The sequence below is a fragment of the Setaria viridis genome, chromosome 2 (genome assembly GCF_005286985.2).
Source record: "Setaria viridis chromosome 2, Setaria_viridis_v4.0, whole genome shotgun sequence".
In the NCBI taxonomy this organism is placed as follows: Eukaryota; Viridiplantae; Streptophyta; class Magnoliopsida; order Poales; family Poaceae; genus Setaria; species Setaria viridis.
Window position 1 is genome coordinate 37761531 of NC_048264.2, and position 25620 is coordinate 37787150.

A 25620-nucleotide genomic window follows, 5' to 3' on the forward strand; every position below is an offset into this window, starting at 1 on the left:
TTCTCCGTCGCAGTGACAAGCTAGGCGTGGGGTTAGCTTGCAGGCTCTGCAGAAGTACGGATTCACCTCAGGCCCACAGCAAAATGCAAAACATGGATTCAGTGGTGCCAATCAGACGGTAGGTTGCAGAAGCGTAAATGAAATTGTGTGCGGTACGATACACCGGAAACAGGAGCAATAGTTTGCCTGAAATGGATAAACCCCGATAATGAGTGTACGGCCAGTAGCCCAGTATCGCAAGGATAGCGGCATGCACACAAACAGTGGGGCTCAACAAATCCATCGGCGATTTTCTCTGCTAAAGTGTAAAAATGTTGCAATCCTGTAGGAACATGTAAGAAGAAGCGACGAAATGGAGATCGCATGCGATGCCGGTGATCCAATAACAGACCGCCATGCCAATTGAAGAAGTGACATGAAGCTGTCGAGCAAAGTTGTTAGGACCGCTGAAAAATTGTCAGACTATGTGTCCCAAATAATCTGAGGGCCCAATTCAGATCATAAAAAAAAGAACATCCTAATCACTAAAAATACTTGACATATCTCACGATATGATATCCTCCACATGATTGTTGGGTGGTCAGTATGTGAGTACATTTGTTGTGGTATCCAATCCAAGCACCCACACATTGCTGCTAGTGGCTCCAAGCCTCCAACAAGTGGCAACACACAGATGGCCCCGCCCTGGAGAAATCCAATCAAAATCACATCGTTTTCTCTTGCAACACTGCATGTTCAGAGCTCGTGGCCTTGTCTCTTGCCAGCCTCAGTCGATAGCTGCTCTTGACCCGCATGCTTCTCTACCCCCTCACCTATAAATCCATCGGCTTAGCACCAACACTTCATCAATCCATTAGCAAGCCGAGCACTACTGCTAGCAGCTGAACACCACCCGATACAAACCGAAGTTCTCTGAACCTTTAGTAGCCAAAAAAAAAGAACCATGGTCAGTGCCAAGAGACTCGTCCAAATGGCGAAGAAGTGGCAGAGAATGGCCGCCCTGGCAAGGAAGCGGATCACGTCGGCGCCGGCGAAAGAAACCGAAGGGTCGCCGTGCAGCACATCGTCGGTGGCCGGCAAGGGCCACTGCGTGGTGTACTCGGCCGACGGCCGGCGGTTCGAGGTCCCGCTGGCGTACCTCGGAACGGCGATCTTCGGCGAGCTCCTGAGCCTGTCGCTGGAGGAGTTCGGGTTCGCCGGCGATGACGGCAGGATCACGCTGCCCTGCGATGCCGCCGTGATGGAGTACGTATTGTGTTTGCTCAGAAGAGACGCATCGGAAGAGGTCGTGAGGGCTTTCCTCCTGAGCTCCATGGCGAGGCCTTGCCACTATGGAAATGGCTTGGTGAAATCTGTGGGTGTTAGCCAGGAAGTTGCTGTTTCTAGCTTCTGAAGATTATACCACTAAGAGATTGCTTTCTTTTTGTCGCATGGCACATGTAAATACATTGTTGGAGATTGGAAAAATATATATGATTGTTCGAAAAGAAATGGAGCAGAGATATACACTGAAAGTTCTTTGATCTAGCAAACTGGGGTGTTCTACGATGTCTCGAACTCGTGATCAATGCAGCTCTGGCATTTGACACCAAGTGAAGTCACACATTTTCATGCTCGCAAAACAAGTATGCCATCAGCTTATTTGCCCTTCCAGACATTTCACATTAGAGAGTAATTTTCTATGCAAAACTGACTTATTTATTCAACAAACTTGAATTCAGATGCAGCAAAAAAAAATCTTCATCACTGGATAAAATAGACGGGTGCAAATCTGACTGCAAGCTTTATGATGTCTTAGGGCCTGTTTGGATCCATGGACTAAATTTTAGTCTTGCACTTTTAGCTCAAAATTTAGCTCTTGGGATCCAAACAGGAGGGCTAAAAGTGACAAATAACTAAAATTTGGGAGCTAAATTTTAATCCCTAAAGAGGTCCTAAAAGGGGCTAAAAGTGCTCCCCAAGACCCCCTTTCCACCCGTGCCCCCCTTTCCTCTCTCCTCTGCGTGGTCCCCTTGCTCCTCCTACACTCCTTCTCTCCTCCAATGCCCGCCGCCTCCGCCCGACCCGCCTCCTCCGCCGGCCCGCCGCCTTCGCCTGACCCTGCCTCCTCCGCCCGGGCCACCGCCTCCGCCCGGCCCCCCGCCTCCAGCCAGCCCCGCCGCCTCCGCCCGGCCCCGCCTCCTTCGCCCGCCGCCGCCGCCGCCAAGGAGCATGAGCAGCCGCCGACCACCTCCTCCTCCACCTCCTCCGCCTCCGCCTCGCCCCCGCCGCCACCTCGTCCTCCGCCTCCGCCTCAACCCTGCTGCCGGCCGCCGGATCTGGGGGCCGCGGCCGCCGGCGGGGAGGAAAGGGCCGCGGCCGCCCTTCTCGCTGCCCGATCTCACTGGAGGTGATGCGGGCGGCCTCCCGCCCGTCCGCCGCCGCCTTCGCCGCCCCTAGACGAGCTTCTGCTTCTCGAGCGCGGCGATGTAGAGCACGCGGCCCTTGGGGTCGACCGCGAGTAGCTGGCCGGGGACGATGCGGCGGCAGCCGGACTTGCCGAAGGTCTCCTAGTGGACCTTGTCCAAGCGGTTGCGGTCAGGGGAGTACTCGAGGATGACGAGGCGGCTGGAGTCGGAGCTGACGACGAGGTAGTCCTTGCTGGCGCCGGTGAGGCGGAACTGCGCGAGCGAGCAATGGCACTGAAGACGTCGACGGAGAGGAGCGTGCAGAGTCCGTGAGGAGGTCCATGCCGGCCGCCGACTTCTCGCCCGAGGTCTCCTTCGCCGCCGCCGTAGTCCTTGGGCGGCGGCACCTCCATCCCCTTCGCGCCCTTCTCGCGGCGGCTGGGGTGGGGGGTGGCTGGCTCACTCCCTGGCTAGTGCAGCGGCATGGGGGAGGAAGGAGAGGGAAGGGATGGGGAGGAAGGAGTGGGGTCACCGACGAAGGGGAAAATCAGTCATTGTTTGATGAGAGACTAAAATTTAGCTCATGGATTCAAACACCCTAGCAAAACTAAAGTTTAGAGGCTAAATTTTAGGCTAAAATTTAGCTCATGAACTAGTGATCCAAACACCACCTTACTCTATCTCAGGCTCTCGGCCGCCTCACCACCGCATTCTCTCCTGATCCTTCAACACAGATGGTGACCTGGCGTTGTTCATTAATGCCGTGGTTGGTTCCCTTGAGTTGAGGGCTACGGGAAATTCAGGGTACATTTCATCGGAGACGGGGCCGCTGGAGGACGGAGAATGGGAGGCCGAGTGGAAGGCTGGATTGTTGGAGGCGGCGCCGGGGAATTGGCAGGCGGATGCAGCGAGGATGGTGTGCTTGGGAAACCGTGCAGGAACATCATCGTCGGCGTCGCTTCCGGCGAGAAAGACGAAACAAAGGAAGCAGGGAGGGAGATTGAAACAGGAGGTTTTATGAAAAATTTGGATGGCGACTATTAATTGCGATCCATTTTAAAGGTCATATGAAAATATTCGGATCGTGATTATTAATCGCGATCAAGGGTCTGTGAAAATATTTGGATGGCAATTAATAGTCGCGGGAGTCTTGTGTAAACGTTTCGCCGCCCCTCGCCACCGTCCTCCGCCCTTTCTGAGCAAGATCCGCCCGGCGACTTCCTCGGCGAAGCCACCCAGGGCAGCCCACAACTGCGAGACGCCGTTCCCACACAGGGAGGTGAAGGACGGGTCATCGGACCGCTCGCTGGCGGAGAGGGCGCCTGGCGCGTCCGCGGCGGTGGTTGGCGCGGGCGGCCCCGCGCCCTGCGGCCGCGAGCAGCTCGGCGGTGGAAGCGGCCACCTCCACCGCTTGCCGGTGGCTGTAGGGTCAAGTGCGGCGGCGGCGCTAGCGTCGTCCGCTTGAGTGCTTCTCGCGTCAGGTCGTCGGCTTGGAGCGCCATCTCCAGTTGTTCTCCACGCCACGCTCTGGTGAGAATTCCAAAAGGCAAACTTGATCGGATTACTAGCTCATACGAAAACTGAACTAGAAGGTTGATTCCTTTGGACCATGACCATAAATTTATTAAGCCTTTTCATATCAATTGACGGTCTTAATGTTGATCTGCCAAGTCTGGAGCTTGTGCTGCACAATTCGCTTAGGCATTTGCAGGACCCCAATCTTCTATACAGCTAAATTGATTTCTGGACCTTGATTTTCAACACGGTTTAGTCCAATATTCTTTCTAACATTTTACAGAATGGCCACTCTTCTTTTGTCTAAGAAAACTATTTCATTTCACCGTAAAAAATACCACTAGGCTGTTCTCTCTGCATTTTCGGTTTTGAGCATATGTTCTTTTTCGACAGCAAATTTTTTTTTAGACGAACACAGCAAGTTTCTCTCTTAAGTCTTTACTGTATATAGGTGCTCATATGTGACTGTTCATATGCTTGCTGTTCTTGACTGCAGCTTTTATGTTGTTTCAAAGTACAGGAACCTAAAGATAAGTGTGATTTTGCCTGTAGGTATTGGTTTGCCAGGCTCCTACTACAACATTCTCAAAGTTCTAGGAAGGAATAATGCGGCCAGTTCATTGTGGTTGATAGAAATATAAAATTGCCTTCTTTCCTTCCAACTATGTCAGAGTACTTTACATGCAAGAGTCCAAAGTATATTACATCAAGATATGCAAAATCCTGCATATGTTCAGGAACAACAAACTTCAAATTGCTGTGCCACATATGGCGTTATATGACTTGAGGCATCTCTAAAGAGCTCAGGAAGGCCTACTCCACGATTGTCACATCACAATGCATTGTGATCCTGCCATCCTTTGCAAACCCATACTCCTGGTATATCCTCAGCAGTTCACTGAAGATCATTGTTCTGAGGTATGTACGTTTCAATTTTTTTTTACGTTTCAAAAATTGTTCTGAGGTATGGCAATGGGACGCCAAACCTCCTCCCATCCGCTGTGTACACGGTGCAATGTCCCTTGTCCGCTACTCGTGAAGTGGAGCAGCATGTGTCGTCATCTCTGGTGGCTGTCTTGACCCTATGATCAACTTCCTCGCTAGTTGGGCAAGCCTTTTGGGTTGGATCATGGTGGGTTCTTCTTTTTCTCAGGTTGGCGCTTTGAAACTCTGTGACTTTGTGTTTGCAGTGATGAATATATATGTGAAGGAAAGGTCCATGGCTTTGGTGTGGCTTCTATTATGAGACTAACTGACAGGGGACAGGACCATGAGCTTGGTACATGCATTGGTGGTTATCAATATTCAGATTTGATTTTTCTGGACCATTGCTTGGTGCACCGTCATGGCAAGGATAGTGGACTAGTAGTTGGGCAATCAGATATATACTACAGTACCAGCTGCTGAATTGGGCAGAGACATAGTTCAGCTTTACGAAGGTCTTCCATCTGTTGCAGTGTCCTCTATCAATTAATTTGGAGATAAGCTGGTCGAGCTTGACCAAAACAATCATATTGAATGATTTGGGAGTGTATCTTTTATTCAATGAAAAACTCAAATACTGCATAATTTGGCGAAATCTATGGGTGTTAGCCAGCAAGTTGCTGTTTCTCGCTTCTGAAGATTAGCACTCAGATTGTTTCATTGCATGGTACACAGTTACATTGTGAGAGATTGGATGATTGTTCAAGAAGAAATGGAGCAGAGATATTAAGACATACACTGCAAATCTCTAATCTAGCAAACTGGGTTGTTGTATTGTACGATGTCTTGATCGATGCAGCTCTGGTGTTCGACAACAAGTGAAGTCTATGCACCTTAAACTGAAATTAATTTCGAAAACTGTCAAAACTAACGAATTCACACATGTTCATACTCGCAAAAGCATGTATGCCATCAGTGTATTTGGCGTTCCAGACATTTCATTTGCTTTTTTGTCGATTTTCATGCAAGACTTTGACTGATTTGTTCAACCAACTTGAATTCAGATGCATCACCTGTACTTCATCATTGGATAAAACAGACGGGGTGCAAACCTGACTGCAACCTGCGAGCTTCTCGGTGTACTACGCTATATCAGCGCCGCCAAAGCGCCTCCGCATTCTCTCCTCCTTCGACCAAGTCGGTGACCTGGTGTTGCTCGTGAACGCCGTGTTGGTTCCATCAAGGACGATGGGAAATGTAGGTTAGAGTTCGCTGGAGATGAGGCAGCCAGGGGGGACGGAGAAGGGGAGGGGGATGAAGCCATGAAGGGTCCAATAAGGCGGATGATGACGGAGGCCAAGTGGAGAGCTGGACTGCTGGAGGCGACGCCGGAGAATTGGCAGACAGATGCGGTTAGAAGGGGGTGGTTGGGAAACTTGCACTTCAAGTAACCGTGCAGAAACATCATTGTAGGTGTCGCCCCCACCAGCGTGGTTTAGGAATGGTGCCGGCGAGGAAGATGAACAAGAGGAAGTGGGGGAGGAAGACCGAAGTAGGGGGTTTTATGCAAAAAGTTAGATCACGATTATTTAGGGGGGTTTATGCAAATATTTGGATCGCGATTAACGGTCGCGATCCATTTTAGGGGGTTATCTGTAAAAGTTCCGCCGCCCCTCTTCCACGGTTCGCTGCCGGAGGGGGCGCCTGGCGCGTCCGCGGCGGTGCTTGGCGTGGGCGGCCACCGCGACCTGCGGCCGCGAGCTCGGCGGTGGTCCGGTAGAAGCGGTCACCTCCCTGTGCTGGTCCCTCGTGTTCCACTGGGCCCGCTGGCCGCCGCTTTACTTTGTTGACCGCTTGCCGGTCAAGTGCGGCGCTAGCGTCGTCCCCAGTCCGCTTGAGTGCTTCTCGAGTCAGATCGTTGGGTGAAGCTGCTGCGGAACCGGCGGGAGGCGCAGGTGCGGCAGATGCGCCGCGACATCGCCGCGCTCCTCCGCGACAAGCAGGAGGACACCGCAAGAATCAGGGTGAGCACTCAGCACCAGTTGGTTTTATTTATGTGCGTTGCAGATTAGTTCGTCGGAGAAACTTGGGTTGCTGATGCTGTTTAGACAGAGTGGTACCTTTATCTCGGCCTGAGATCCCTTGAATCGGAAGCTGCGCCTGCGCGTGTTCTTCATTTTCGATCTCGCGGTATATAGGCCTGTTTTTTATGCGAATTTCCAGGTTTCCAGAGCATGGGGGATCCTGATGTACAATGACAAGAAATTCCGTATGTGTTAATTGGAAAACATTAATCCTAAGAGATTAACTGCCTTGCACAATCAGAATTGGGTTACTTTGTAAGAGATTAAATGCTTTAAACATGACGCTTCTTTGGATTAATAACATTGAGATAAGGAAACTTCTTAATTATCCTTTAATTTTCTGAACAATGGTGCCACAGTTTTGAAGTTTAGCCCTTAAAATAAGTCGTGTAAGTAAATTAGGTATGTGAACCTCTGCAAATTGCTTTGTTTACCCTGAGGTTCTTTTGATTCCTTCGCTCTTGTGCTGTCATATGTTCTTCAGAAACAGGGTAGAAAATTTTGATGCGGACCGATTTCGTATAATTATTACTAATCCATGTACTTGGCAATTTTGCAGGTTGAACATGTAATTAGAGAACAGAACTTCATGGCAGCCAATGAGATCATTGAACTCTTCTGTGAGTTGATTGTTATGCGTCTCCCCATCATTGCAAAGCAAAAGTTTGTCCTGCGCAACCCTTGGCTTCAAAAATTACAAATGGAATGGTCTTTTAAACTTTATGCTAGTGTCAAAAATGAAATTATAGTGATGCCATTTATGTTCATTTACGATGATATCCTTATACTACATATATTACTCATGTATACTACCCATGTAACAGGTGAAGGTTTTAGTAGTATACAATTAATCTTGACCGTCAGATGTTTTTATACTAGTCCTTTCTGAACACTAGTATAGCCTAGTATTGTGTTCCGTAAAAGAGCTCATTTGCAATAGCATTAGTTCATTCCTCATACATGTCTTTTTATTCTCTTGTGCAGCTCTAGGTAGTCAGATCATGAATATGACAATGGGGACACTATGCAATTGAAAGATGCTGCTTCAGCTGCTCGAGCAGCTGCAGAGTCTGCTGAGAGAGCAGCATCTGCTGCCAATGCTCCAGCTGATTTTGCCAATAAGAACAACCACCCATTTGATGAAGTCGAAGATTGCAAAGATTCAGCTCATGAATACACTCATCCCCGCAAGAGGCAGTCAATGAGCAACTCAAGCAGACCATCCAGGAAAGAAGACACAGATGCCTTTGATGAACTAAAACCCCACGGAGGGAAAGCATCCAGCACAGGAAGCTTCAGCGGAACGAACCACGTGGAAGACACAGTTAACTATCCTGCGGATTTGGACACTAGGAAGACACGCAGAAGGAACAGCCGTGCTGCTCGGAAGGTGCACTCAGAGATTAAGTTTGACGATTCTGAGGGACTGTATTCAGAGTCAGAGGATGAAAATGATGTGGAGATACAGTCGGTAGAAAGACCACTACCTCCTACGAGAGAGCCTTTTTCAGAAAACCGTCACTCTGAAGAGGAAGGGCCAGATAATGATTTCCCTGAGCTGCCAAAGGCAAACCATCAATCTCGTGTTCATCCAAATATGCCTCTCGACTACGAAACTCTCACTGCACGCTTTGAGGCGCTCAAGATCGGCAAGCTTCCGTAGTGCAACACGAAGAGCAGGCTCACTATGTTACATTCTCTCTTAATGCTTCTGTACAACAACATATCACATATTAGTAGGTTATAGTGCGTCTCCTAGAGTATTTGATTTTGGCTTAGGTCAAGGATTTGCCGAATCAAACTATTGCAGCATTTGTATTGTTCTGGTAAATGTAGACCATTTGAAATGACAAATCCAACTGTTTCTGCGATCTGCGCAGGGCAAGTCCTTGTAAAATGACCAAATACATGACATGGTGCAAACAATACCCGTAGCAAAACTCTGGATACTCTGGAGTCTGGACTGAAATTTTGAAACCATGTAGTGACGTATTTTGTCGCAAACGAACTCGTTTTCATGGCAACTCTGTTCGTTTCAGTTTCGATGGGATTCAGTGGAGGGCCTGAATGAAGGCACGATTTCATGATTCAGTTCAGCTAATGCCCGGCATGGCTGTTGTGCCACATGCAGTAACCTGAAGAAACTTTGTTGCCTCGTAACAATGTGATGAACCCAGTTATCTCCGGTCCTCTGCAGCGAATTAAACATATATACAAAGAATAATGGCTCTCTAATTTCTTGTACTTTTAACACCTTACTTGATCGCTTGCAGGATCAGAAGGCTCTGAAAACAAAACTAATCTTTGGCCTACTACATACACTGAACTGCATGTGCAGCTCTAGACAGCAACCTGCTGTCCGGCTCCTACGCACGGCGCCACACGGCTCGCGTAGCGGCACGACGTCGCCATGGTGCTGAGGAACGCCTGCTCCAGCTCGGCGGAGGCGCCCCTCCTGAGCAAGCACATGGCGTACTCCACGACCGCGGCGTCGCAGGGCAGCGTGATCCTGCCGCCGTCGCCGCCCGCGAAGCCGAACTCCTCCCTCGACATCCGCAGGAGCTCCGCGAAGACCGCGGTGCCGAGGCACGCCAGCGGCACCTCGAACCGCGCCCCGTCGGCGCTGTACACCGCGCAGTGGCCCTTGCTCGCCACGGAGACGGAGGTGGAGCACTCGCCGGCTTCCTTGGACGCCGCCGTCCCCCAGGCGAGGCGCTTCCTCCCGAGCGCCGCCATCCTCTGCCACTTCTTGGCTAGCTGAGCGATCCTCTTGGCGCTGATCATGGTTGGTGACTTGGCCCTTCTCTTTCTTTCTCGACGAGAACACAGGAGTTTGCAGTGCTTTAACTTGTGTTGTGAAGCTGCGAGTGATGGTGTTCAGAGGCCACCTGACCGTGAATATATAGATAGCTGGCACGACTCCAAAGTCTCCAATGCAATGGTTGGGCAAGGGAGGAGAGGATGGATGAGATTCAGGTGGGGGCCGCGAGTGTTTGGCGCGTGCCGGTGCCGCTCGTGGGTGTGCCGCTTTCGGTGCCGGGAAGGGGCACGAGGACCCCATGTCAAGCGTGGGTGTGCCGCTCGTGGCTTGTTCAGCTAGCGGCTGTGCCGTCAGATACATCAGCACATGAACCTGTTTTCTTTCAGACTGAAAACAAGGCACTGCCCACAGCAAGATGAGGGCAGGGAAGCATGGGCTGAACGTTCCGATTAGATGGCAATGTCATCGGCATGCTTCAAGATCCAATGACAATAAAATAAAAACGGGAATGTAGAGAACTGCAAGAACGAAGCAGCCGAGAAATGGAGCTCACATGACGTGCTAGTGATCCAGCTGCAGACCGCAAACTGAAGGAGTGATATGAAGCTGTCGAGCAAGTTGTGCTGGGCCGTTAGAGCAGGCTTGACTCGGTCTCTCAGAAACAATGTGCTAGGCACAAAAAAGATTTCAGATATGTTAGGATAGGGGACACACTAGTCACAAACAGCAATTGCACAACCACTGAAAAGAACTGGTACCGACATTTGGACCCAATTTACATGAGGCATTGCAGTATGGCAGCACGTTGCGATACCCAAGCACTGCAGCAAGTGGCAAACAGATGGCCCCATAGAAATCAAATCAAAGTCACACACCGATTCACCTTGGAATTGCAACATTGCATGTTCTTAGCTCGTGGCCTTGTCTCTTGCCAGCCTGAGTTGATGGCTGCCCTTGAACCGTATGCTTTCTCTTTCTTCTCAGTTCTCAGCTCTCACCTATAAATCCGTCAGCTTCGTGCCAACACTTCATTCCATCTGCAAGCTAAGCACTACACCTAGAAGCTGAACACACACCAGATACAAATTAAACTGCAGTTCTCTGAACTTCCAGCCAAGAAAAGCAGGAGAAGCAAGCAGCCATGGTCAGCGCCAAGAGACTCGTTCAGATGGCGAAGAAGTGGCAGCGAATGGCTGGCCTGGCGAGGAAGCGGATCACATCGGCGCCGGCAAAGGAAACCGAAGGGCCCTGCAGCACGTCGACGTCGGTGGCCGGCAAGGGTTGCTGCGTCGTGTACTCGGCCGACGGCCGGAGGTTCGAGGTCCCGCTGGCGTACCTCGGCACGGCGGTCTTCGGCGAGCTCCTGAACATGTCGCAGGAGGAGTTCGGGTTCGCCGGCGATGATGGCAGGATCACGCTGCCCTGCGATGCTGCCGTGATGGAGTACGTGTTGTGTTTGCTCAGAAGAGACGCATCGGAAGAGGTCGTGAGGGCGTTCCTGAGCTCCATGGCGAGGCCTTGCCACTATGGAAATGGCTTGGCGCAATCTATGGGTGTTAGCCAGCAAGTAGCTGTTGCTAGCTTCTGAAGATCAGCTATAAGAGATTGTTTTCTTTTTTCTTGCATGGGATATGTAAATACATTGTTAGAAACTGGAAAATATATATGATTGTTTCAAAAAGGAAACGGAACAGAGATATGCAGTTATGCACTACAAGTTTTTTTTTTTAATATGGAGTAGCAAACTTGGGTACGGTGTTCTACGATGTCTTGATAAATGCAGCTCTGCAAGTACGCCATCAACTTATTTGCCGTTCAAGACATTTCACCATACCGAGTGATTTTCTATGCAAGACTTTGACTCTTATGTTCAACAAAATGCAGCAACTGTACTTCATCATTGGATAAAAAATAGATGGGTGCAAATCTGACTCCAGGCTTCTACTCTGTCTCAGCCACGCCTCACCACTCAGTGCCACCAGAGCGCCCCAGCATTCTCTGCTGATCCTTCGACCAAGACGGTGGTCTGTTTCGTGAAAGCAATGGTTGGTTTTGGTTCCCTTGAGGCGAAGGGAAATTCGGGGTAGATTTCGTCGAAGACTAGGCGGTCGGAGGACGGAGAAGGGGAGGGTATGAAGGGATCTGGTAATGACGGATGACGACAGAGGCCGAGTGGAGGTCTGGAGGGCTGGACTGCTAGAGGCGGCACCGGAGAATTGGCAGGCGGATGCGGTGAGGAGGTAGCTGGGAAACCAGCCGTGCTGGAACATCATCTTCGGTGTCGCCTCCACCGTCGTGGTTCAGGAACGGCGCCGGCGACGAAGACGAACCAGAGCAAGCGGGGGAGGAGTACCGAAGCAGGGGGTTTTATGTAAAAAGTTGGATCGCGATTATGTTAGGGGGTTTTCAGTAAAAGTTTTGCGCCCCTCGCCACCGTCCGCCGCCCTTTCAGAGCAAGATCCGACCGGCGACGTCCTCGGCGAAGCCACCCAGGGTAGCCCACAACTGTGAGATGCCGTTCCCACACGAGGAGGTGAAGGACATGTCGTCCAGGGAGCGCTCGCTGGCGGAGAGAGCGCCAGGCGCGTCCGCGGCGCGGTTCCGCGCCCTGCGGCCGCGAGCTCGTCGGTGGAAGCGGCCACCTCCCTTTGCTGGTTCGGTGGTTCCTCGTGTTCCTCTGGCCCCGCCGCTTGCTGGTGGGCTGTGGCGTCAAGTGCGGCGCTAGCATCCTCCGCTTGAATGCTTCTCGCGTCAGGTCGTCAGCTGGAGCGCCATCTCCAATTCTCCATGCCATGCTCTGGTGAGAATTCCAAAAGGCAAACTTGATCAGATTACTTGCTCATATGAAAACTGAAATAGAAGGTTGATGCTATTAGATCATGACCACAAATTCCTTAAGCTTTTTCAAAGCAATTGGCGGTCTTAATGTTGATCTGCCAAGTCCGGAGCTTGTGCTGGCACAATTGGCTTGGGCATTTGCAGGACCCCAATCTTCTATACAGTTAAATTGATTTACTGGACCAACACCGTTTAGTGCAATATTCCTACTGCTACTAACATTTTACAGAGTGACCACTTTATTTTGGTCTAAGAAAACTCTTTCAGTTCACTGTAAAATACCACTAGGCCATTCTCTCTGCATTTTCGGATTGAAGCATATGTTATACTGCAAGTTTCTCTCCTAACTGTATGTAGGTTCATATGTGACTGTTCTTGGTTATGGAATGCACATATACTTGCCGTTCTTGACTGTTTCAAAGTATAGCAACGCAAAGATAAGGGTGATTTTGCCTGTAGTTGCTGGTTTGCCAGGCTACTGCTAGATTGGCTGCTACCTTGCAAGATAAGAAAGCCTTCACATCACAATTTTCTCAAAGTTCTAGGAAGGAATAATGCGGCCAGCTCATTGTGCTTGATAGAAATGTACAATTGCCTTCTTTCCTTCTAACATCTTCCAACTATGTTAGAGTACTTTACATGCAAGAGTGCAAAAGATATTACATCAATATATGCAAAATCCTGCATATCTTCAGGAACTACTGTCTACTGCTTGTGTACAAAATATTTTAATTACATCAATATATGCAAGAGTAGTTTACTCTGAACCAAATTGTGTATCTTGTACGCATCGTTTACTGCTTACAGTATACACTGTATATAGCTGAGGTCCAGTGATATACTGCTTATACTAAGCATCAGTCTGGGTCTACTTTAGAGTTTATTGACAATTTAAACTGAGTTGTCAAGGGACAAGGCCATGAGATGGGTGCAGGCGAGGTCTGCACCATGATTGATTGGATTAGATTTTGATTGGTTCAACTGTTGGGCGCATGCCAGACTCACTAGCTGCGAAGTGTGAGTGCTGGTCACTTTCTGTCATCTGCTACCATGCTGAACGGCAGCGGGAACAAGAGGTGTGGTCTGGAGGAGAACGTGTTGATTGTGGCAGCCCAACGTTTGGCCTGCTTCTCTTGTTGGTACTGTGCAAGGAGATACTGATGGCTTCCAGACTGATATTAAACAACTGCGGATGATCACTGATTGGATGCCCAATTGGCCAAATTTGATGTTCTTCCTGGAGCCATATGATTATATGAATTGTGATATGCATCGTTCACGCTTCTGATATGCCTGTGAAACCTTGTGCCCACAATATCTGTTCGGTTTCCCATCTCACGTGGTGCTTAACTGCTTATTGAGTTCATTTCCTACAGAGCACAGATACAAGACTGAATCAAAATGGTTGGTATCATTTCTCTGAAGGCTTTATCACACTTCCAAGCTGAAGCAGGCATCTCTGAAACGTGTACCTGTTGGCTGTTCATTATACATCAATACGCACGTACCATGCTATCATCATAGAATTAAAGTTGGTAGTCCATATGTATTGAATTGTTCTGAATGTGGTCATGTTGAAGTGTGCTGTGTCCCATTTCTACATCTTTTCAGTTTCTGCACAGACCCTTTCTTTTATTTTGAGGTGTTTTGGCAATTGGAATTTCTTCGGAGGCACGTTCTGTTACATATAAAAGTGCCGCAACCGGCAACACCCTAGCCCTCCTATCCCGGCCACTCAATCCGCAGCTGCGCTGGTGCAGCCGTGCACAGTTCTCCCATCTTCCTCCTCCCGATCAAATAAAAACCAGATCTTCGATCCCAGCAGCCAATCCCCATGGTGTGCGTCGTCTTGAATCCAAGCCGTCGATGCTGGGCTCTCTGAATTGTCAAAACCGAGCTAGGGGAAGCCTACAAAATCCTGATGAAGCTAAGGGGCGAGAGTTTTCTTGGGTGTTGTCTACACTATTTGAGTGTCCTAGATGGGAATGAGAGGCATTGGGGAAACTTGCTGTGCGAGGTGAGTAAGAAGAGTTGCTAAAACATAGACATGGGCCTTTACTACGGCTCCTTTTCCCCCTCATCCTATCTACAGATCTGTATGAGTTGAAAATCTGAAAAATTATATGAGAGGTGCCGGAGCTTCGGAATCTGAAGCTTTGCGTGATTCTACAATTGATTTGCTGCGGAATTTTTGCAGAGGTGAGCGACCGTCAAATACAATGGTGATCTCTCGGGGGATGGGGCGTGGTCCAGCAAGACTGCGCATGGCGGCAAGCGTGACGAAACACAAGACGCCGGCGGCGGTGCACAGGTGGAAACGCCGAGGTGAAGCACGCTGTGCCCGCCTGCCCGGAGGCGCGCAAGGACCTCGAGTCCTTGGGCTCTGCGCGCCGTCGCCAATGCAAGTATGCCCCGCCGTGCCCCGACATGCTCCCTTAGCTTGGCCCGCGGTCCCTGTCCCTGGACGCAGTGTTCTTCGTCCAGAAATCCTCCCCCAAGGCCCCAACAACGATGAGTGGGTCCTCGTGCTGGTCTAGCGCACACACACACGTCTGCTGGTTTTCCGGCATCTCTCACATGGTTCGTGTCGACATGCACTTCATTTCCAAGCTATCTTTCCTCTTGAGGATTTACCACACTTCCAAACTGAAGCAACGCATACGTGTTGCCGTGTTGGCTGTTCGATCTGTATCAATGCACGTACCGTGCTATCACAGAATGCTAGTAAGGCTATTCCCAATGCACGATTTCATCACGGTTTCACGCACATTAATTAACTGACACATCAGCTTTTGTGGTGACATGGTAAGAAATTGAAGAGGAGAGAGAGGATACAGGTACGCGGAGGAAACCGCACTAGGGCTCATGGCGTTTCTTCCGCAGATTGCCTTTCCATCCAGGCCCTACCCATTCCATTCGCGCCGCCCCTGCTCCAATCGCGGCTTCCTCCGTGCTGTCGGCGGTGCTTCCCCGACGGAACCAGATGCCGACCCGGGAGAAGAGAAGTGGAGCGAGCAAGCGGAAGGCGCCGCCGCCGCCATCACCAGCACCACCGCGTCTTGGTGTGCCACCAGTACCGCCACCACAGCCGGTTCCAGCGGGAGCGCCGCCGCCGCCGCCGCCGCCGCCATTCCCTCCGGGTCCTACTGGGCAACCGCCGCCGGCACCGCTTGCTGCAGAATGGCAGGCCGTACCTGGTGGGAGTGGTGCGATTCATTCCCCTCAAGAAAACCAATGCTCAAATCCCTGGTACGCTCCCTCCGTTGTTCGATTTTTGCAGTACGGATGCTAGTGTTCAGCTTAAAAATTGATGATAGTACGAATGCCAAATCCCTGGTACTTGTTATTTAGTTTCTGTCCATGTGAGAAGGTTGAGCTGCTAGATCTTCCTGTGACTAATCTATCGGCCTTTTATTTTAATCCATTGCTAGATCGTCATTTGGATGCAAGATCATTTTGTTAATCTTTATACTTCTATGGGACTGCAGCTGAAAACAGATTAAATTATTGCTTGATGAATTATACTTTTATCAGTTTTCAGACTTAACTGTCTTGTGCGACCTGCAAAGTTTCTGTCCATGTGTAAATATAGTATGTTTTGCAGCTGTTCTGACCATATCATTTATGTATATTTTAGGGGAGGTTCTGTTAATTTCTTACAACCACCACCATTTGCTGCACCGGAACAAAATTTTCATTTTGTTGGACTTACTCAGAACTTTGCACCAATCTCTCCGTCACCGCCACCACTGGCACAAGGACAATTGAGGACCAATGGAGGTCACCCTTGGATGATGAGTGATTGACAACGTTGTGTTAGTTTGATGTTGCTCTTGGCTTGTGATGTGCAGGTGTAGGATGTGACGTGGCGGTCGACGGAGTGTGGTGAAGGTCAAGCGAAAGGTTCATGCCGATGGACCAAGGGCGGTGAAGGATGAACGCAAGTAGGCTTGGACCGATGGACCCGAGGAGTCCGGGCGAAGTCACGGGCGGTTCACATGGTGCACGGAATGGCGAGAGGGCATGACACGATGGAGACGGCGTCGGTCGAGTCAAGCGGGAGGCTTGGCGGAGGCCGGACACGCGTCAATGGACGGTTTGGGCCTCAAAACCACCGCGCAGGCAGGTTTCCCGGTTTGGGCCTCAAAACCGGGGGCGAGCCCGGTGCGGCCGGAGCTTCGAGAAGGAGGGCACGTGGCGTCATCGCCAAGCTTGCGTCGAGGCGAAGCAAAGTCGTGAAGGCGGCGTGTCCGTCCGATGCACGGATAAAAACTTGGACCAAAATACCCCTGCGTGGGTAGTTATCTTAGTTGTAGCTGTAGGGGTAGTATAGTCTTTCGTCCTGGACTATAAATAGGGATGGGGGGCTGGTTATTTCAGTACCTCTTTGTTTAGCAACTCATTATCTATTTGCTTAGAGGCTAGTCATGTGCTTAGAGTGAGAGGAGAGAGGGGGATTAGGGAGTGATTACTCTTTTCTCTTGATTTCTTCATCTTTAGTGGGTGGATGAAGGGAGGAGGCTAGTCCTCATCTTGTATAGAAGATGTTCTCGTGATTTAGCTTTATTTGTTGTCTCAAATCGTGCTAAATCTTTGATTTCCGAGCGTTTTTCTTTTTCCCTATTTTCGGAACTATTTTTGGGGAATTTTCGTTCATCATGGTTGAGCCCGAATCTCGTGAGATTGGTTGAAGGGAAATGTTGCTAGGACCTAGGAGAGCATCCGTGATATGATCCCCTTTCAAATCCCTCACGAATCCGGCTTGATTTTGAGTTTTTCCCAAATCGCGTTCTTGAGTTAGGGTTTCGGTTTTCTCCAAAATCCGTGATGGATACTTGAGCTTTTTGTGATCTTTTCATGGATCTATTAGCCTTTAGGGTTGCGCATCTGTGGCTCAAGTTTCGTCTCGATTCATGGAGATTTGAAGGAGAATTTCTCGTTTGAAGTTTCAGGTGTTCTTGTGTTTATCTGGTTTGTTCTTTCTGTTCTTGCGTTCGTGCTTCTGTTCGTGCGCGCAGGCAACCAGGTGGAGCAGCAGCAGGCCAGCAGTCCAACGGTGGTGCTGCAAAGCTGCAGCTCGTGGCCCATCGCTAGGCGGCCCACCAGCCACAGCCCAGCAGCGACACAAGCCCAGGCAGGCCAGCACCAGGCCGCGTGCGCTACGCAGGCCAGCACCTGGTGGTCCAGCTCGTGGCTTGCAGGCCCAGCTCGCAGCCCAGGGAGCTGCTTTACGCAAAGCAAGTCAAGCCCAGCTTCTCCTAACAAGCAGGTCACCAGGAGCTTTTCATCTACACGAGACCAGTGAGCCAATTCTTTTATCATTTGTTAATTCCATGCCTACTTAAGTAAGTGATTAATAGTGTTCCTGTTTTGTCTCATCCGTGCAAATTTGATAGAATCGATTCATGCTATATTTTCGCTGTAATTTGTACGTCTCTTATCGTTCCTAGGGTGAGCCAGTCACGAGTTGACTTGCGTCATCTTGACGATTGAACGCACCGTGTGCTTTGGGGTTGCGTTTGGGACATAGGTCTTGTTTTCGTTGAGAATTTTTATAGGCTCCCATTGACCCCCCCTCTGGTCGCCCTTTCGGTCCTTCAATTGGTATCAGAGCCGGTTAAGGTTTCTCCATACCCTAATTGGTTTCGAAACCTATTATGGCGACCTCTGAGCGTTCTTCCTTGACCGCTGCACCCTACTTTGATGGCTCTGATTATCGGTATTGGAAAACTCGCATGAGAGCCCATCTAAATAGTAGGGGAGCAGGGGTTTGGGAAATCACTCAGGATGTGACTTATGTGATTCCTGCTACTCGTGTGACTCAGGATGAAAGGGATAAGTATCACGCCAACAGCAAGGCGGTTGATATTCTGTTTGCGAGTCTGAGTCGTGCTGAGTTCGATCGAGTCGAAGATCTCTCTCTTGCTCATGAGATTTGGTCTCGACTTCAGAGTTTCCACGAGGGAAACAGTCAGGTGAAGGCTAGACTCTTTGAGACTTATAGGCGTGAGTATGAGAACTTTGTTCATTTGCCTGGTGAGTCTGCCGATGCTTTGTTTCAGCGTTTCTTGGCTATTGTGAACAAGATGAAAGCAAATATCACCGTCTTACCCTACACTGATCATGATAGAGCTTTAAAGCTCCTGCATGCCTTGGATCACGAAGTGTGGGGTACGAAGGTTGATGCTATCATCGAGTCACCGAATTATGAAACACTTTCCATTGATGAACTATTTGCCAAGTTGAAATCCACGGAGGTTGACAAGAGGCTCCGAGCAAAACAAGGAGGCCCTACTGATCCAAATAGTATGGCTCTCATGTCAGGCTCTGGACAGCCTAAGTCTTTGAGTAACTCTTCTTCTATGTCGTTTGCCTTGTCTTCTTTGGTTTCTGTTTCAGAGGAGCACCTGGAGGTTCTTGATGATGATGAGCTCACCTTGATCACGAGGCGATTCATGCGCTTCAACGACAACCGCAAGAACAGGCGAAGGAACAACAACAACTGCTTCGATTGTGGCAAGCCAGGCCACTTCGCCGCCGACTGCCCCGACAAAAACAAAACCAAGAGCAAGTACGACTACAACAAACACAAGAACAAGGACGGCACCAAGAAGAAGAAGAAGTACACCGATCGCGAGAAGAAGGAGTATCGCAAGAAGGCCAAAGCACGTGCCTTCATCGCCTCCCTCAGCGACGTCGACTCCGACACCGACGACCACACCGACTCAAGCTCAAGCGAGGAGGAGGACGACCGCAAGGCAAAGAAGAAGGATGGCAAGAACTTCAATGGCCTCTGCTTCTACTCCGACAAGAACCGCGACGGGTACTGTGTCATGGCTCTCAACTCCAAGAAGGATGACAAGGAAAGTGACTCCGACACAGAAACTGAGGTCGGAGGCCTGGAGAACACGTGGCTTATTGATTCCGGTTGCTCTTGTCACATGACCGGTGATTTCAGATGGTTCTCCAGCCTCACCCCGGTGATGACCAAGGAGTACATCACTTTCGGGGATAATAGCAAAGGTAAGGTGTTGTCTGAAGGTGTTATCAAGGTGAGTGAGAATTTCATGCTCAAGCGAGTTGCTCTAGTTGATTCTCTTAGTTTCAATTTGCTCTCTGTGTCGCAGCTGCTTGATGATGGTTTTGAGGTCCGTTTTAAGCAAGGGACCTCAAGGATTTTAGACTCTCGAGGTGATCTTGTGTGTATGATCGTCCCCGAGGGTCAAGTGTTTCGAGTTGATTTTTCCAAGTCATTTGGTCTCTCTCGGTGTTTAGTGGCTGGCTCATCTTCTGAACTTTGGAAATGGCATAGGAGATTAGGTCATTTGAGTTTTGATTTGCTTTCCCGCTTGAGTACTTTGGATCTTATTCGTGGTTTGCCTAAATTAAAGTTTGAGAAAGATCTTGTTTGTGCTCCCTGTCGACATGGGAAGATGGTTGCTGCTTCCCATCCACCTGTGAATCAGGTGATGACTGAACATCCAGGCGAGCTGTTGCATATGGACACTGTTGGTCCAGCTCGTGTTTGTTCAGTCGGTGGGAAATGGTATGTGCTTGTGATCGTTGATGATTTTTCGAGGTATTCATGGGTTTTCTTCATGGAATCTAAGGATGAGGCATTTCCTTTTGTTCGAGATTTGATATTGAGGTTGAGAAATGAGCGACCAAAAGATGCCATGAGAGCTATCCGCAGTGACAATGGCACAAAATTCAAGAACGCTCGTTTTAAAGCCTTTTGCAATGATCTTGGTCTTGAACACCAGTTTTCATCGCCTTATGTCCCTCCTCAGAATGGTGTTGTTGAACGGAAGAATCGGACCCTTTGTGAAATGGCTAGGACGATGCTTGATGAGCATAGGACTCCTAGAAAATATTGGGCCGAAGCCGTCAACACTGCTTGCTATGTGTCCAATCGAATCTTTTTGCGAGCTTTCCTGAAGAAAACTTCTTATGAGCTGATGCATCGACGTTCCCCCAAAGTGAGTCATCTGAGGGTGTTTGGCTGCAAGTGTTTCATTCTCAAGCAAGGAAATTTGGATAAATTTGAGTCTTGTTCTACGGATGGGATTTTTCTTGGTTATGCTTCTCATAGTTGTGCTTATCGTGTGCTTAACCTTGAAACTAACCGGATCGTGGAAACTTGTGAGATTACATTCGATGAAACTATGCCTTGCACAACTCCTGTCTTTGAAGTTGCAGGTGAACATGAAATGGGGCAAAGCATATTTGAGGAAGAGGAAGAGCGTGTAGATGGTGGTGAGGAAGAGGATGATGAGATTGACCGAGCTCCAGCTGTTGCACCTATACCTTCTACTTCGACTACGAGAGTTGATGGCCCTACCTCTACTTCCACTACTTCAAGCCATCAACTAGTACCACTACAGGATGAAGAAGAAGAAGATCAGAGTGATCCAGCTGCTGTTGAGGGGGAGGCGACTTCAGAGCGAGAGGCTCCACGGCACATTCAGCGTCGTCATCCTCCACAACAGATGATCGGTAACTTACATGAACGCACCACTAGGCACAGCTCTAGGCAGATTTCACACTTTGCACATTCTACATTTGTTGCCTCTTTCGAACCCCGAGATATTGGACATGCTCTATCTGATTCAAATTGGGTTAATGCCATGCATGAGGAGTTGGAGAACTTTGAGCGAAACAGGGTTTGGGTTTTAGTTGAACCACCTCCAAATTGCCATCCTATAAGAACAAAATGGGTTTTCAAAAATAAACAAGGTGAGGATGGGTTGATTGTGAGAAACAAAGCGAGGTTGGTTGCCCAAGGTTTTAGCCAAAAAGAGGGGATAGATTATGAGGAAACCTTTGCTCCTGTTGCCCGTTTGGAAGCAATTAGAATCCTTCTAGCCTTCTCTGTGGCTAAAGGTTTTAAGCTCTTCCAAATGGATGTGAAAAGTGCCTTCCTAAATGGTTTCATAGAGGAGGAAGTGTATGTGAAACAACCCCCTGGTTTTGAGAGTCCTAAATATCCTGATCGTGTTTTCAAACTCCAGAAAGCTCTCTATGGCCTAAAACAAGCACCCCGAGCGTGGTATGCTAGATTGAAATCCTTTTTGCTTGGGAATGGGTTTGAAATGGGATCAGTTGATAAAACACTCTTTCTCCTCAGGCAAGGCAATGACTTATTGATTCTTCAGATATACGTGGATGATATTATCTTTGGTGGTTCTTCTCATGCTTTGGTTGCAAAGTTTGCAGATGACATGAGCAGGGAGTTCGAGATGTCGATGATGGGTGAGTTGACCTTCTTCCTCGGGCTACAGATCAAGCAAAGCAAGGAAGGAACCTTCGTGCACCAAGGGAAGTACACGAAGGACGTGTTGAGGAAGTTTGACATGGCTGATGCTAAGCCACTCTCCACACCCATGGGTACGACGACGGCACTAGATGCGGATGAAGATGGTGAACCGGTGGACCAGAAGGAGTACAGAAGCATGATCGGCTCCCTCTTATACCTGACGGCGACGAGGCCGGACATACACTTCTTTGTGTGTCTGTGCGCTCATTTTCAGGCTTCACCAAGGACATCTCACCGTCAGGCAGTGAAGAGGATCATGAGGTATCTCCGCTTTACCCCTGAGTTCGGTTTGTGGTATTCTGCCTCCTCGACACTCACGCTCCGGGGATACTCCGATGCGGACTTTGCTGGGTGTCGCTTGGATCGCAAGTCTACCTCGGGTACTTGCCAGTTTCTCGGTTCGTCTTTGGTCTCTTGGTCTTCTCGCAAACAATCTAGTGTTGCTCAGTCTACCACCGAAGCTGAGTATGTTGCTGCTGCTAGCTGTTGTTCTCAGCTGCTTTGGATGATTTCCACTTTGAGAGATTTTGGTTTGGATTTTACTCGTGTACCTCTTCTTTGTGACAGCACGAGTGCCATTAGTGTAGCCAAGAACCCCGTTCTCCACTCAAAAACTAAACACATTGATGTGAGATATCATTTTCTGAGAGATCATGTTGAGAAAGGGGATATTGACCTTGGCTATGTTGCTACCCAAAACCAACTCGCAGACATTTTCACCAAACCCCTGGATCAAGCCACTTTTGCTCGTTTGCGGGGGGAGTTGGGTGTTTGCTTTCCTTTCTGAGTTAGGTTTTTGGAGCTTCTCTTGTATTATACTTGTATCATTTTTGTACAAAACATGGTAGGATAGCCACTTTTTCATGATAGCTTTGAGTTCTTCATGTATATCTTATCATGCTATTTCTGTGATATATTGTGGTGGATGATACATATGAACATCATGTCATGCTTTACCTTAGTTTACATTTGGGTATGGCATGTTGTTCATCTGTATCATTTTAGCTTAGTTTCCATGCATTTTGTATCATATTGCATTTTGTATCATGTTGCACTAGATGAGCTTCTCCTATATATCTTGTGTACTCCCTTATGCTACTTGTGAGGTAGTGCTGTGGTTGGTGATTTTGATGCAATGTGCAGTTATGCTCTTGATGATATTGTATACTTGTTGAGATAACTGTTTTTGAATTTCAATGCTAAATTCTACTCTATTAACTTGCTTATCACCCATGAGTAGATGCTTGGTTATGGTTTGCCCTTGGTTGAATACTGGTTCCATATCTAGCTTATGTTTGGAATTCATGTTCTTTTCAATTGGGTCAAAGATCTAGGTATCATTGCAAATGTTTAGCCCATGATGCACCCCTTGGGGAAGCATGGCTTCTTTGTGCCGCAAAGGCACTTCATGTATTTTGCTTTGTGTGAATACTAAAAAAAAATATGCTGAAAACTTCATAAATTCACCAAATTTTTGTGCTTAATGTGATATTATTGCTTGCTTAGTTGTTACAAGATGTTTACCAAAAGAAGTAGACACTTGGTTTCAACAAGCTTTAAACATGACTTGTGATGCATATGTGGGTGTTTGCAATGATCTCTTGTTGAGAATAGATTTTCCTTGTTTGAGCTCTTGATGGACTAGTCTATTCTTGCTTGGGTGATTCTTAACTAGGTGAATGCTCATGTGGTGATCTTTTTGTACATTGCTAAAACTTGATACTTGCTTCACCTCCACTGTTGTAACTTGATATCATCTTGTTGGCGATGCTATTGTTTCTTATGATCTATCAAGCTTTATCTCCCTAGTAGCCTTTGAGAGTGCATTGTGATATATTTGAGAAGCTTGTTAGGTTCTGCATTTCCATGGCATGCATTTTGTGCTTTCATCCTTTTCTTGATGGTTGCATTGTCAACAAGGGGGAGAGAAATCTACACAAATTCTTTCATCTATCAAGAGGGAGACTTTGCATGTATGCATGTTTTCAGGGGGAGTGCATCTGTTCAGGGGGAGTATTTGTGAGTTGTTGATGTGCTCTTGTTATGCTCTTATGCTCTTGTACCGGTCGCGTTGAGCTGTTTACCTCTTCTTGAGGAGCCGGTTTTTTATTTGAGTTTGGATTTTCATGTGATTGGTGTTGAGCCCGTTTTCTGCCTCTTCTTGAGGGATCACATGATTTTGTCTCAGTTGTGTAGAGCCGTTGCCCTTATCTTAGGGGACTGAGATTTTTTTTATTTTGAGTTTCTTATTTTTCTGTTTCAATACTATGAATTTGTGGGGTGTTGTCAATGCACTCATCAAGGGGGAGATTGAGGACCAATGGAGGTCACCCTTGGATGATGAGTGATTGACAACGTTGTGTTGGTTTGATGTTGCTCTTGGCTTGTGATGTGCAGGTGTAGGATGTGACGTGGCGGTCGACGGAGTGTGGTGAAGGTCAAGCGAAAGGTTCATGCCGATGGACCAAGGGCGGTGAAGGATGAACGCAAGTAGGCTTGGACCGATGGACCCGAGGAGTCCGGGCGAAGTCACGGGCGGTTCACATGGTGCACAGAATGGCGAGAGGGCATGACACGATGGAGACGGCGTCGGTCGAGTCAAGCGGGAGGCTTGGCGGAGGCTGGACACGCGTCAATGGACGGTTTGGGCCTCAAAACCACCGCGCAGGCAGGTTTCCCGGTTTGGGCCTCAAAACCGGGGGCGAGCCCGGTGCGGCCGGAGCTTCGAGAAGGAGGGCACGTGGCGTCATCGCGAACCTTGCGTCGAGGCGAAGCAAAGTCGTGAAGGCGGCGTGTCCGTCCGATGCACGGATAAAAACTTGGACCAAAATACCCCTGCGTGGGTAGTTATCTTAGTTGTAGCTGTAGGGGTAGTATAGTCTTTCGTCCTGGACTATAAATAGGGATGGGGGCTGGTTATTTCAGTACCTCTTTGTTTAGCAACTCATTATCTATTTGCTTAGAGGCTAGTCATGTGCTTAGAGTGAGAGGAGAGAGGGGGATTAGGGAGTGATTACTCTTTTCTCTTGATTTCTTCATCTTTAGTGGGTGGATGAAGGGAGGAGGCTAGTCCTCATCTTGTATAGAAGATGTTCTCGTGATTTAGCTTTATTTGTTGTCTCAAATCGTGCTAAATCTTTGATTTCCGAGCGTTTTTCTTTTTCCCTATTTTCGGAACTATTTTTGGGGAATTTTCGTTCATCATGGTTGAGCCCGAATCTCGTGAGATTGGTTGAAGGGAAATGTTGCTAGGACCTAGGAGAGCATCCGTGATATGATCCCCTTTCAAATCCCTCACGAATCCGGCTTGATTTTGAGTTTTTCCCAAATCGCGTTCTTGAGTTAGGGTTTCGGTTTTCTCCAAAATCCGTGATGGATACTTGAGCTTTTTGTGATCTTTTCATGGATCTATTAGCCTTTAGGGTTGCGCATCTGTGGCTCAAGTTTCGTCTCGATTCATGGAGATTTGAAGGAGAATTTCTCGTTTGAAGTTTCGGGTGTTCTTGTGTTTATCTGGTCTGTTCTTTCTGTTCTTGCGTTCGTGCTTCTGTTCGTGCGCGCAGACAACCAGGTGGAGCAGCAGCAGGCCAGCAGTCCAACGGTGGTGCTGCAAAGCTGCAGCTCGTGGCCCATCGCTAGGCGGCCCACCAGCCACAGCCCAGCAGCGACACAAGCCCAGGCAGGCCAGCACCAGGCCGCGTGCGCTACGCAGGCCAGCACCTGGTGGTCCAGCTCGTGGCTTGCAGGCCCAGCTCGCAGCCCAGGGAGCTGCTTTACGCAAAGCAAGTCAAGCCC

The 25620-nt window shown here is 48.8% G+C and overlaps 4 protein-coding genes across 7 annotated transcripts; 3 read left to right on the plus strand and 1 right to left on the minus strand.

Moving 5' to 3' along the window:
• The first annotated feature begins 647 nt into the window (after positions 1 to 647).
• LOC117845342 (auxin-responsive protein SAUR36) lies at positions 648 to 1491 on the plus strand. The gene has a single exon (XM_034726353.2). It carries the CDS (start codon positions 944 to 946, stop codon positions 1391 to 1393), a length of 450 nt encoding a protein of 149 aa, XP_034582244.1. The 5' UTR covers positions 648 to 943; the 3' UTR covers positions 1394 to 1491.
• A 2048-nt stretch (positions 1492 to 3539) lies between these two features.
• LOC117844365 (uncharacterized) lies at positions 3540 to 8781 on the plus strand. Of its 4 annotated transcripts, none has more exons than XM_072291517.1 (5): positions 3540 to 3917; positions 4455 to 5790; positions 5891 to 6850; positions 7470 to 7530; positions 7895 to 8781. In XM_072291517.1, the coding sequence occupies exon 5, from the start codon at positions 7935 to 7937 to the stop codon at positions 8571 to 8573; it is 639 nt and encodes a 212-aa protein (XP_072147618.1). In that variant the 5' UTR covers positions 3540 to 3917; positions 4455 to 5790; positions 5891 to 6850; positions 7470 to 7530; positions 7895 to 7934; the 3' UTR covers positions 8574 to 8781. The 4 variants fall into 4 exon arrangements, with proteins under 4 accessions (XP_072147618.1, XP_072147617.1, XP_072147620.1 ...); XM_072291516.1 differs by having other exon boundaries at positions 4455 to 4820; positions 5093 to 6850; XM_072291519.1 differs by having other exon boundaries at positions 4455 to 4820.
• A 341-nt stretch (positions 8782 to 9122) lies between these two features.
• LOC117843687 (auxin-responsive protein SAUR36) lies at positions 9123 to 10173 on the minus strand. The gene has a single exon (XM_034724354.2). It carries the CDS (start codon positions 9692 to 9694, stop codon positions 9251 to 9253), a length of 444 nt encoding a protein of 147 aa, XP_034580245.1. The 5' UTR covers positions 9695 to 10173; the 3' UTR covers positions 9123 to 9250.
• A 639-nt stretch (positions 10174 to 10812) lies between these two features.
• Positions 10813 to 11259, plus strand: LOC117843686 (auxin-responsive protein SAUR36). Its single transcript, XM_034724353.2, has one exon. It carries the CDS (start codon positions 10813 to 10815, stop codon positions 11257 to 11259), a length of 447 nt encoding a protein of 148 aa, XP_034580244.1.
• Positions 11260 to 25620: the final 14361 nt, after the last annotated feature.

Coding starts and splice junctions, on each gene's coding strand:
- LOC117845342 (XM_034726353.2), top strand. CDS start 944: ATGGTCAGTGCCAAGAGACTCGTCCAAATGGCGAAGAAGTGGCAGAGA.
- LOC117844365 (XM_072291518.1), top strand. CDS start 7,935: ATGCAATTGAAAGATGCTGCTTCAGCTGCTCGAGCAGCTGCAGAGTCT.
- LOC117843687 (XM_034724354.2), bottom strand. CDS start 9,694: ATGATCAGCGCCAAGAGGATCGCTCAGCTAGCCAAGAAGTGGCAGAGG.
- LOC117843686 (XM_034724353.2), top strand. CDS start 10,813: ATGGTCAGCGCCAAGAGACTCGTTCAGATGGCGAAGAAGTGGCAGCGA.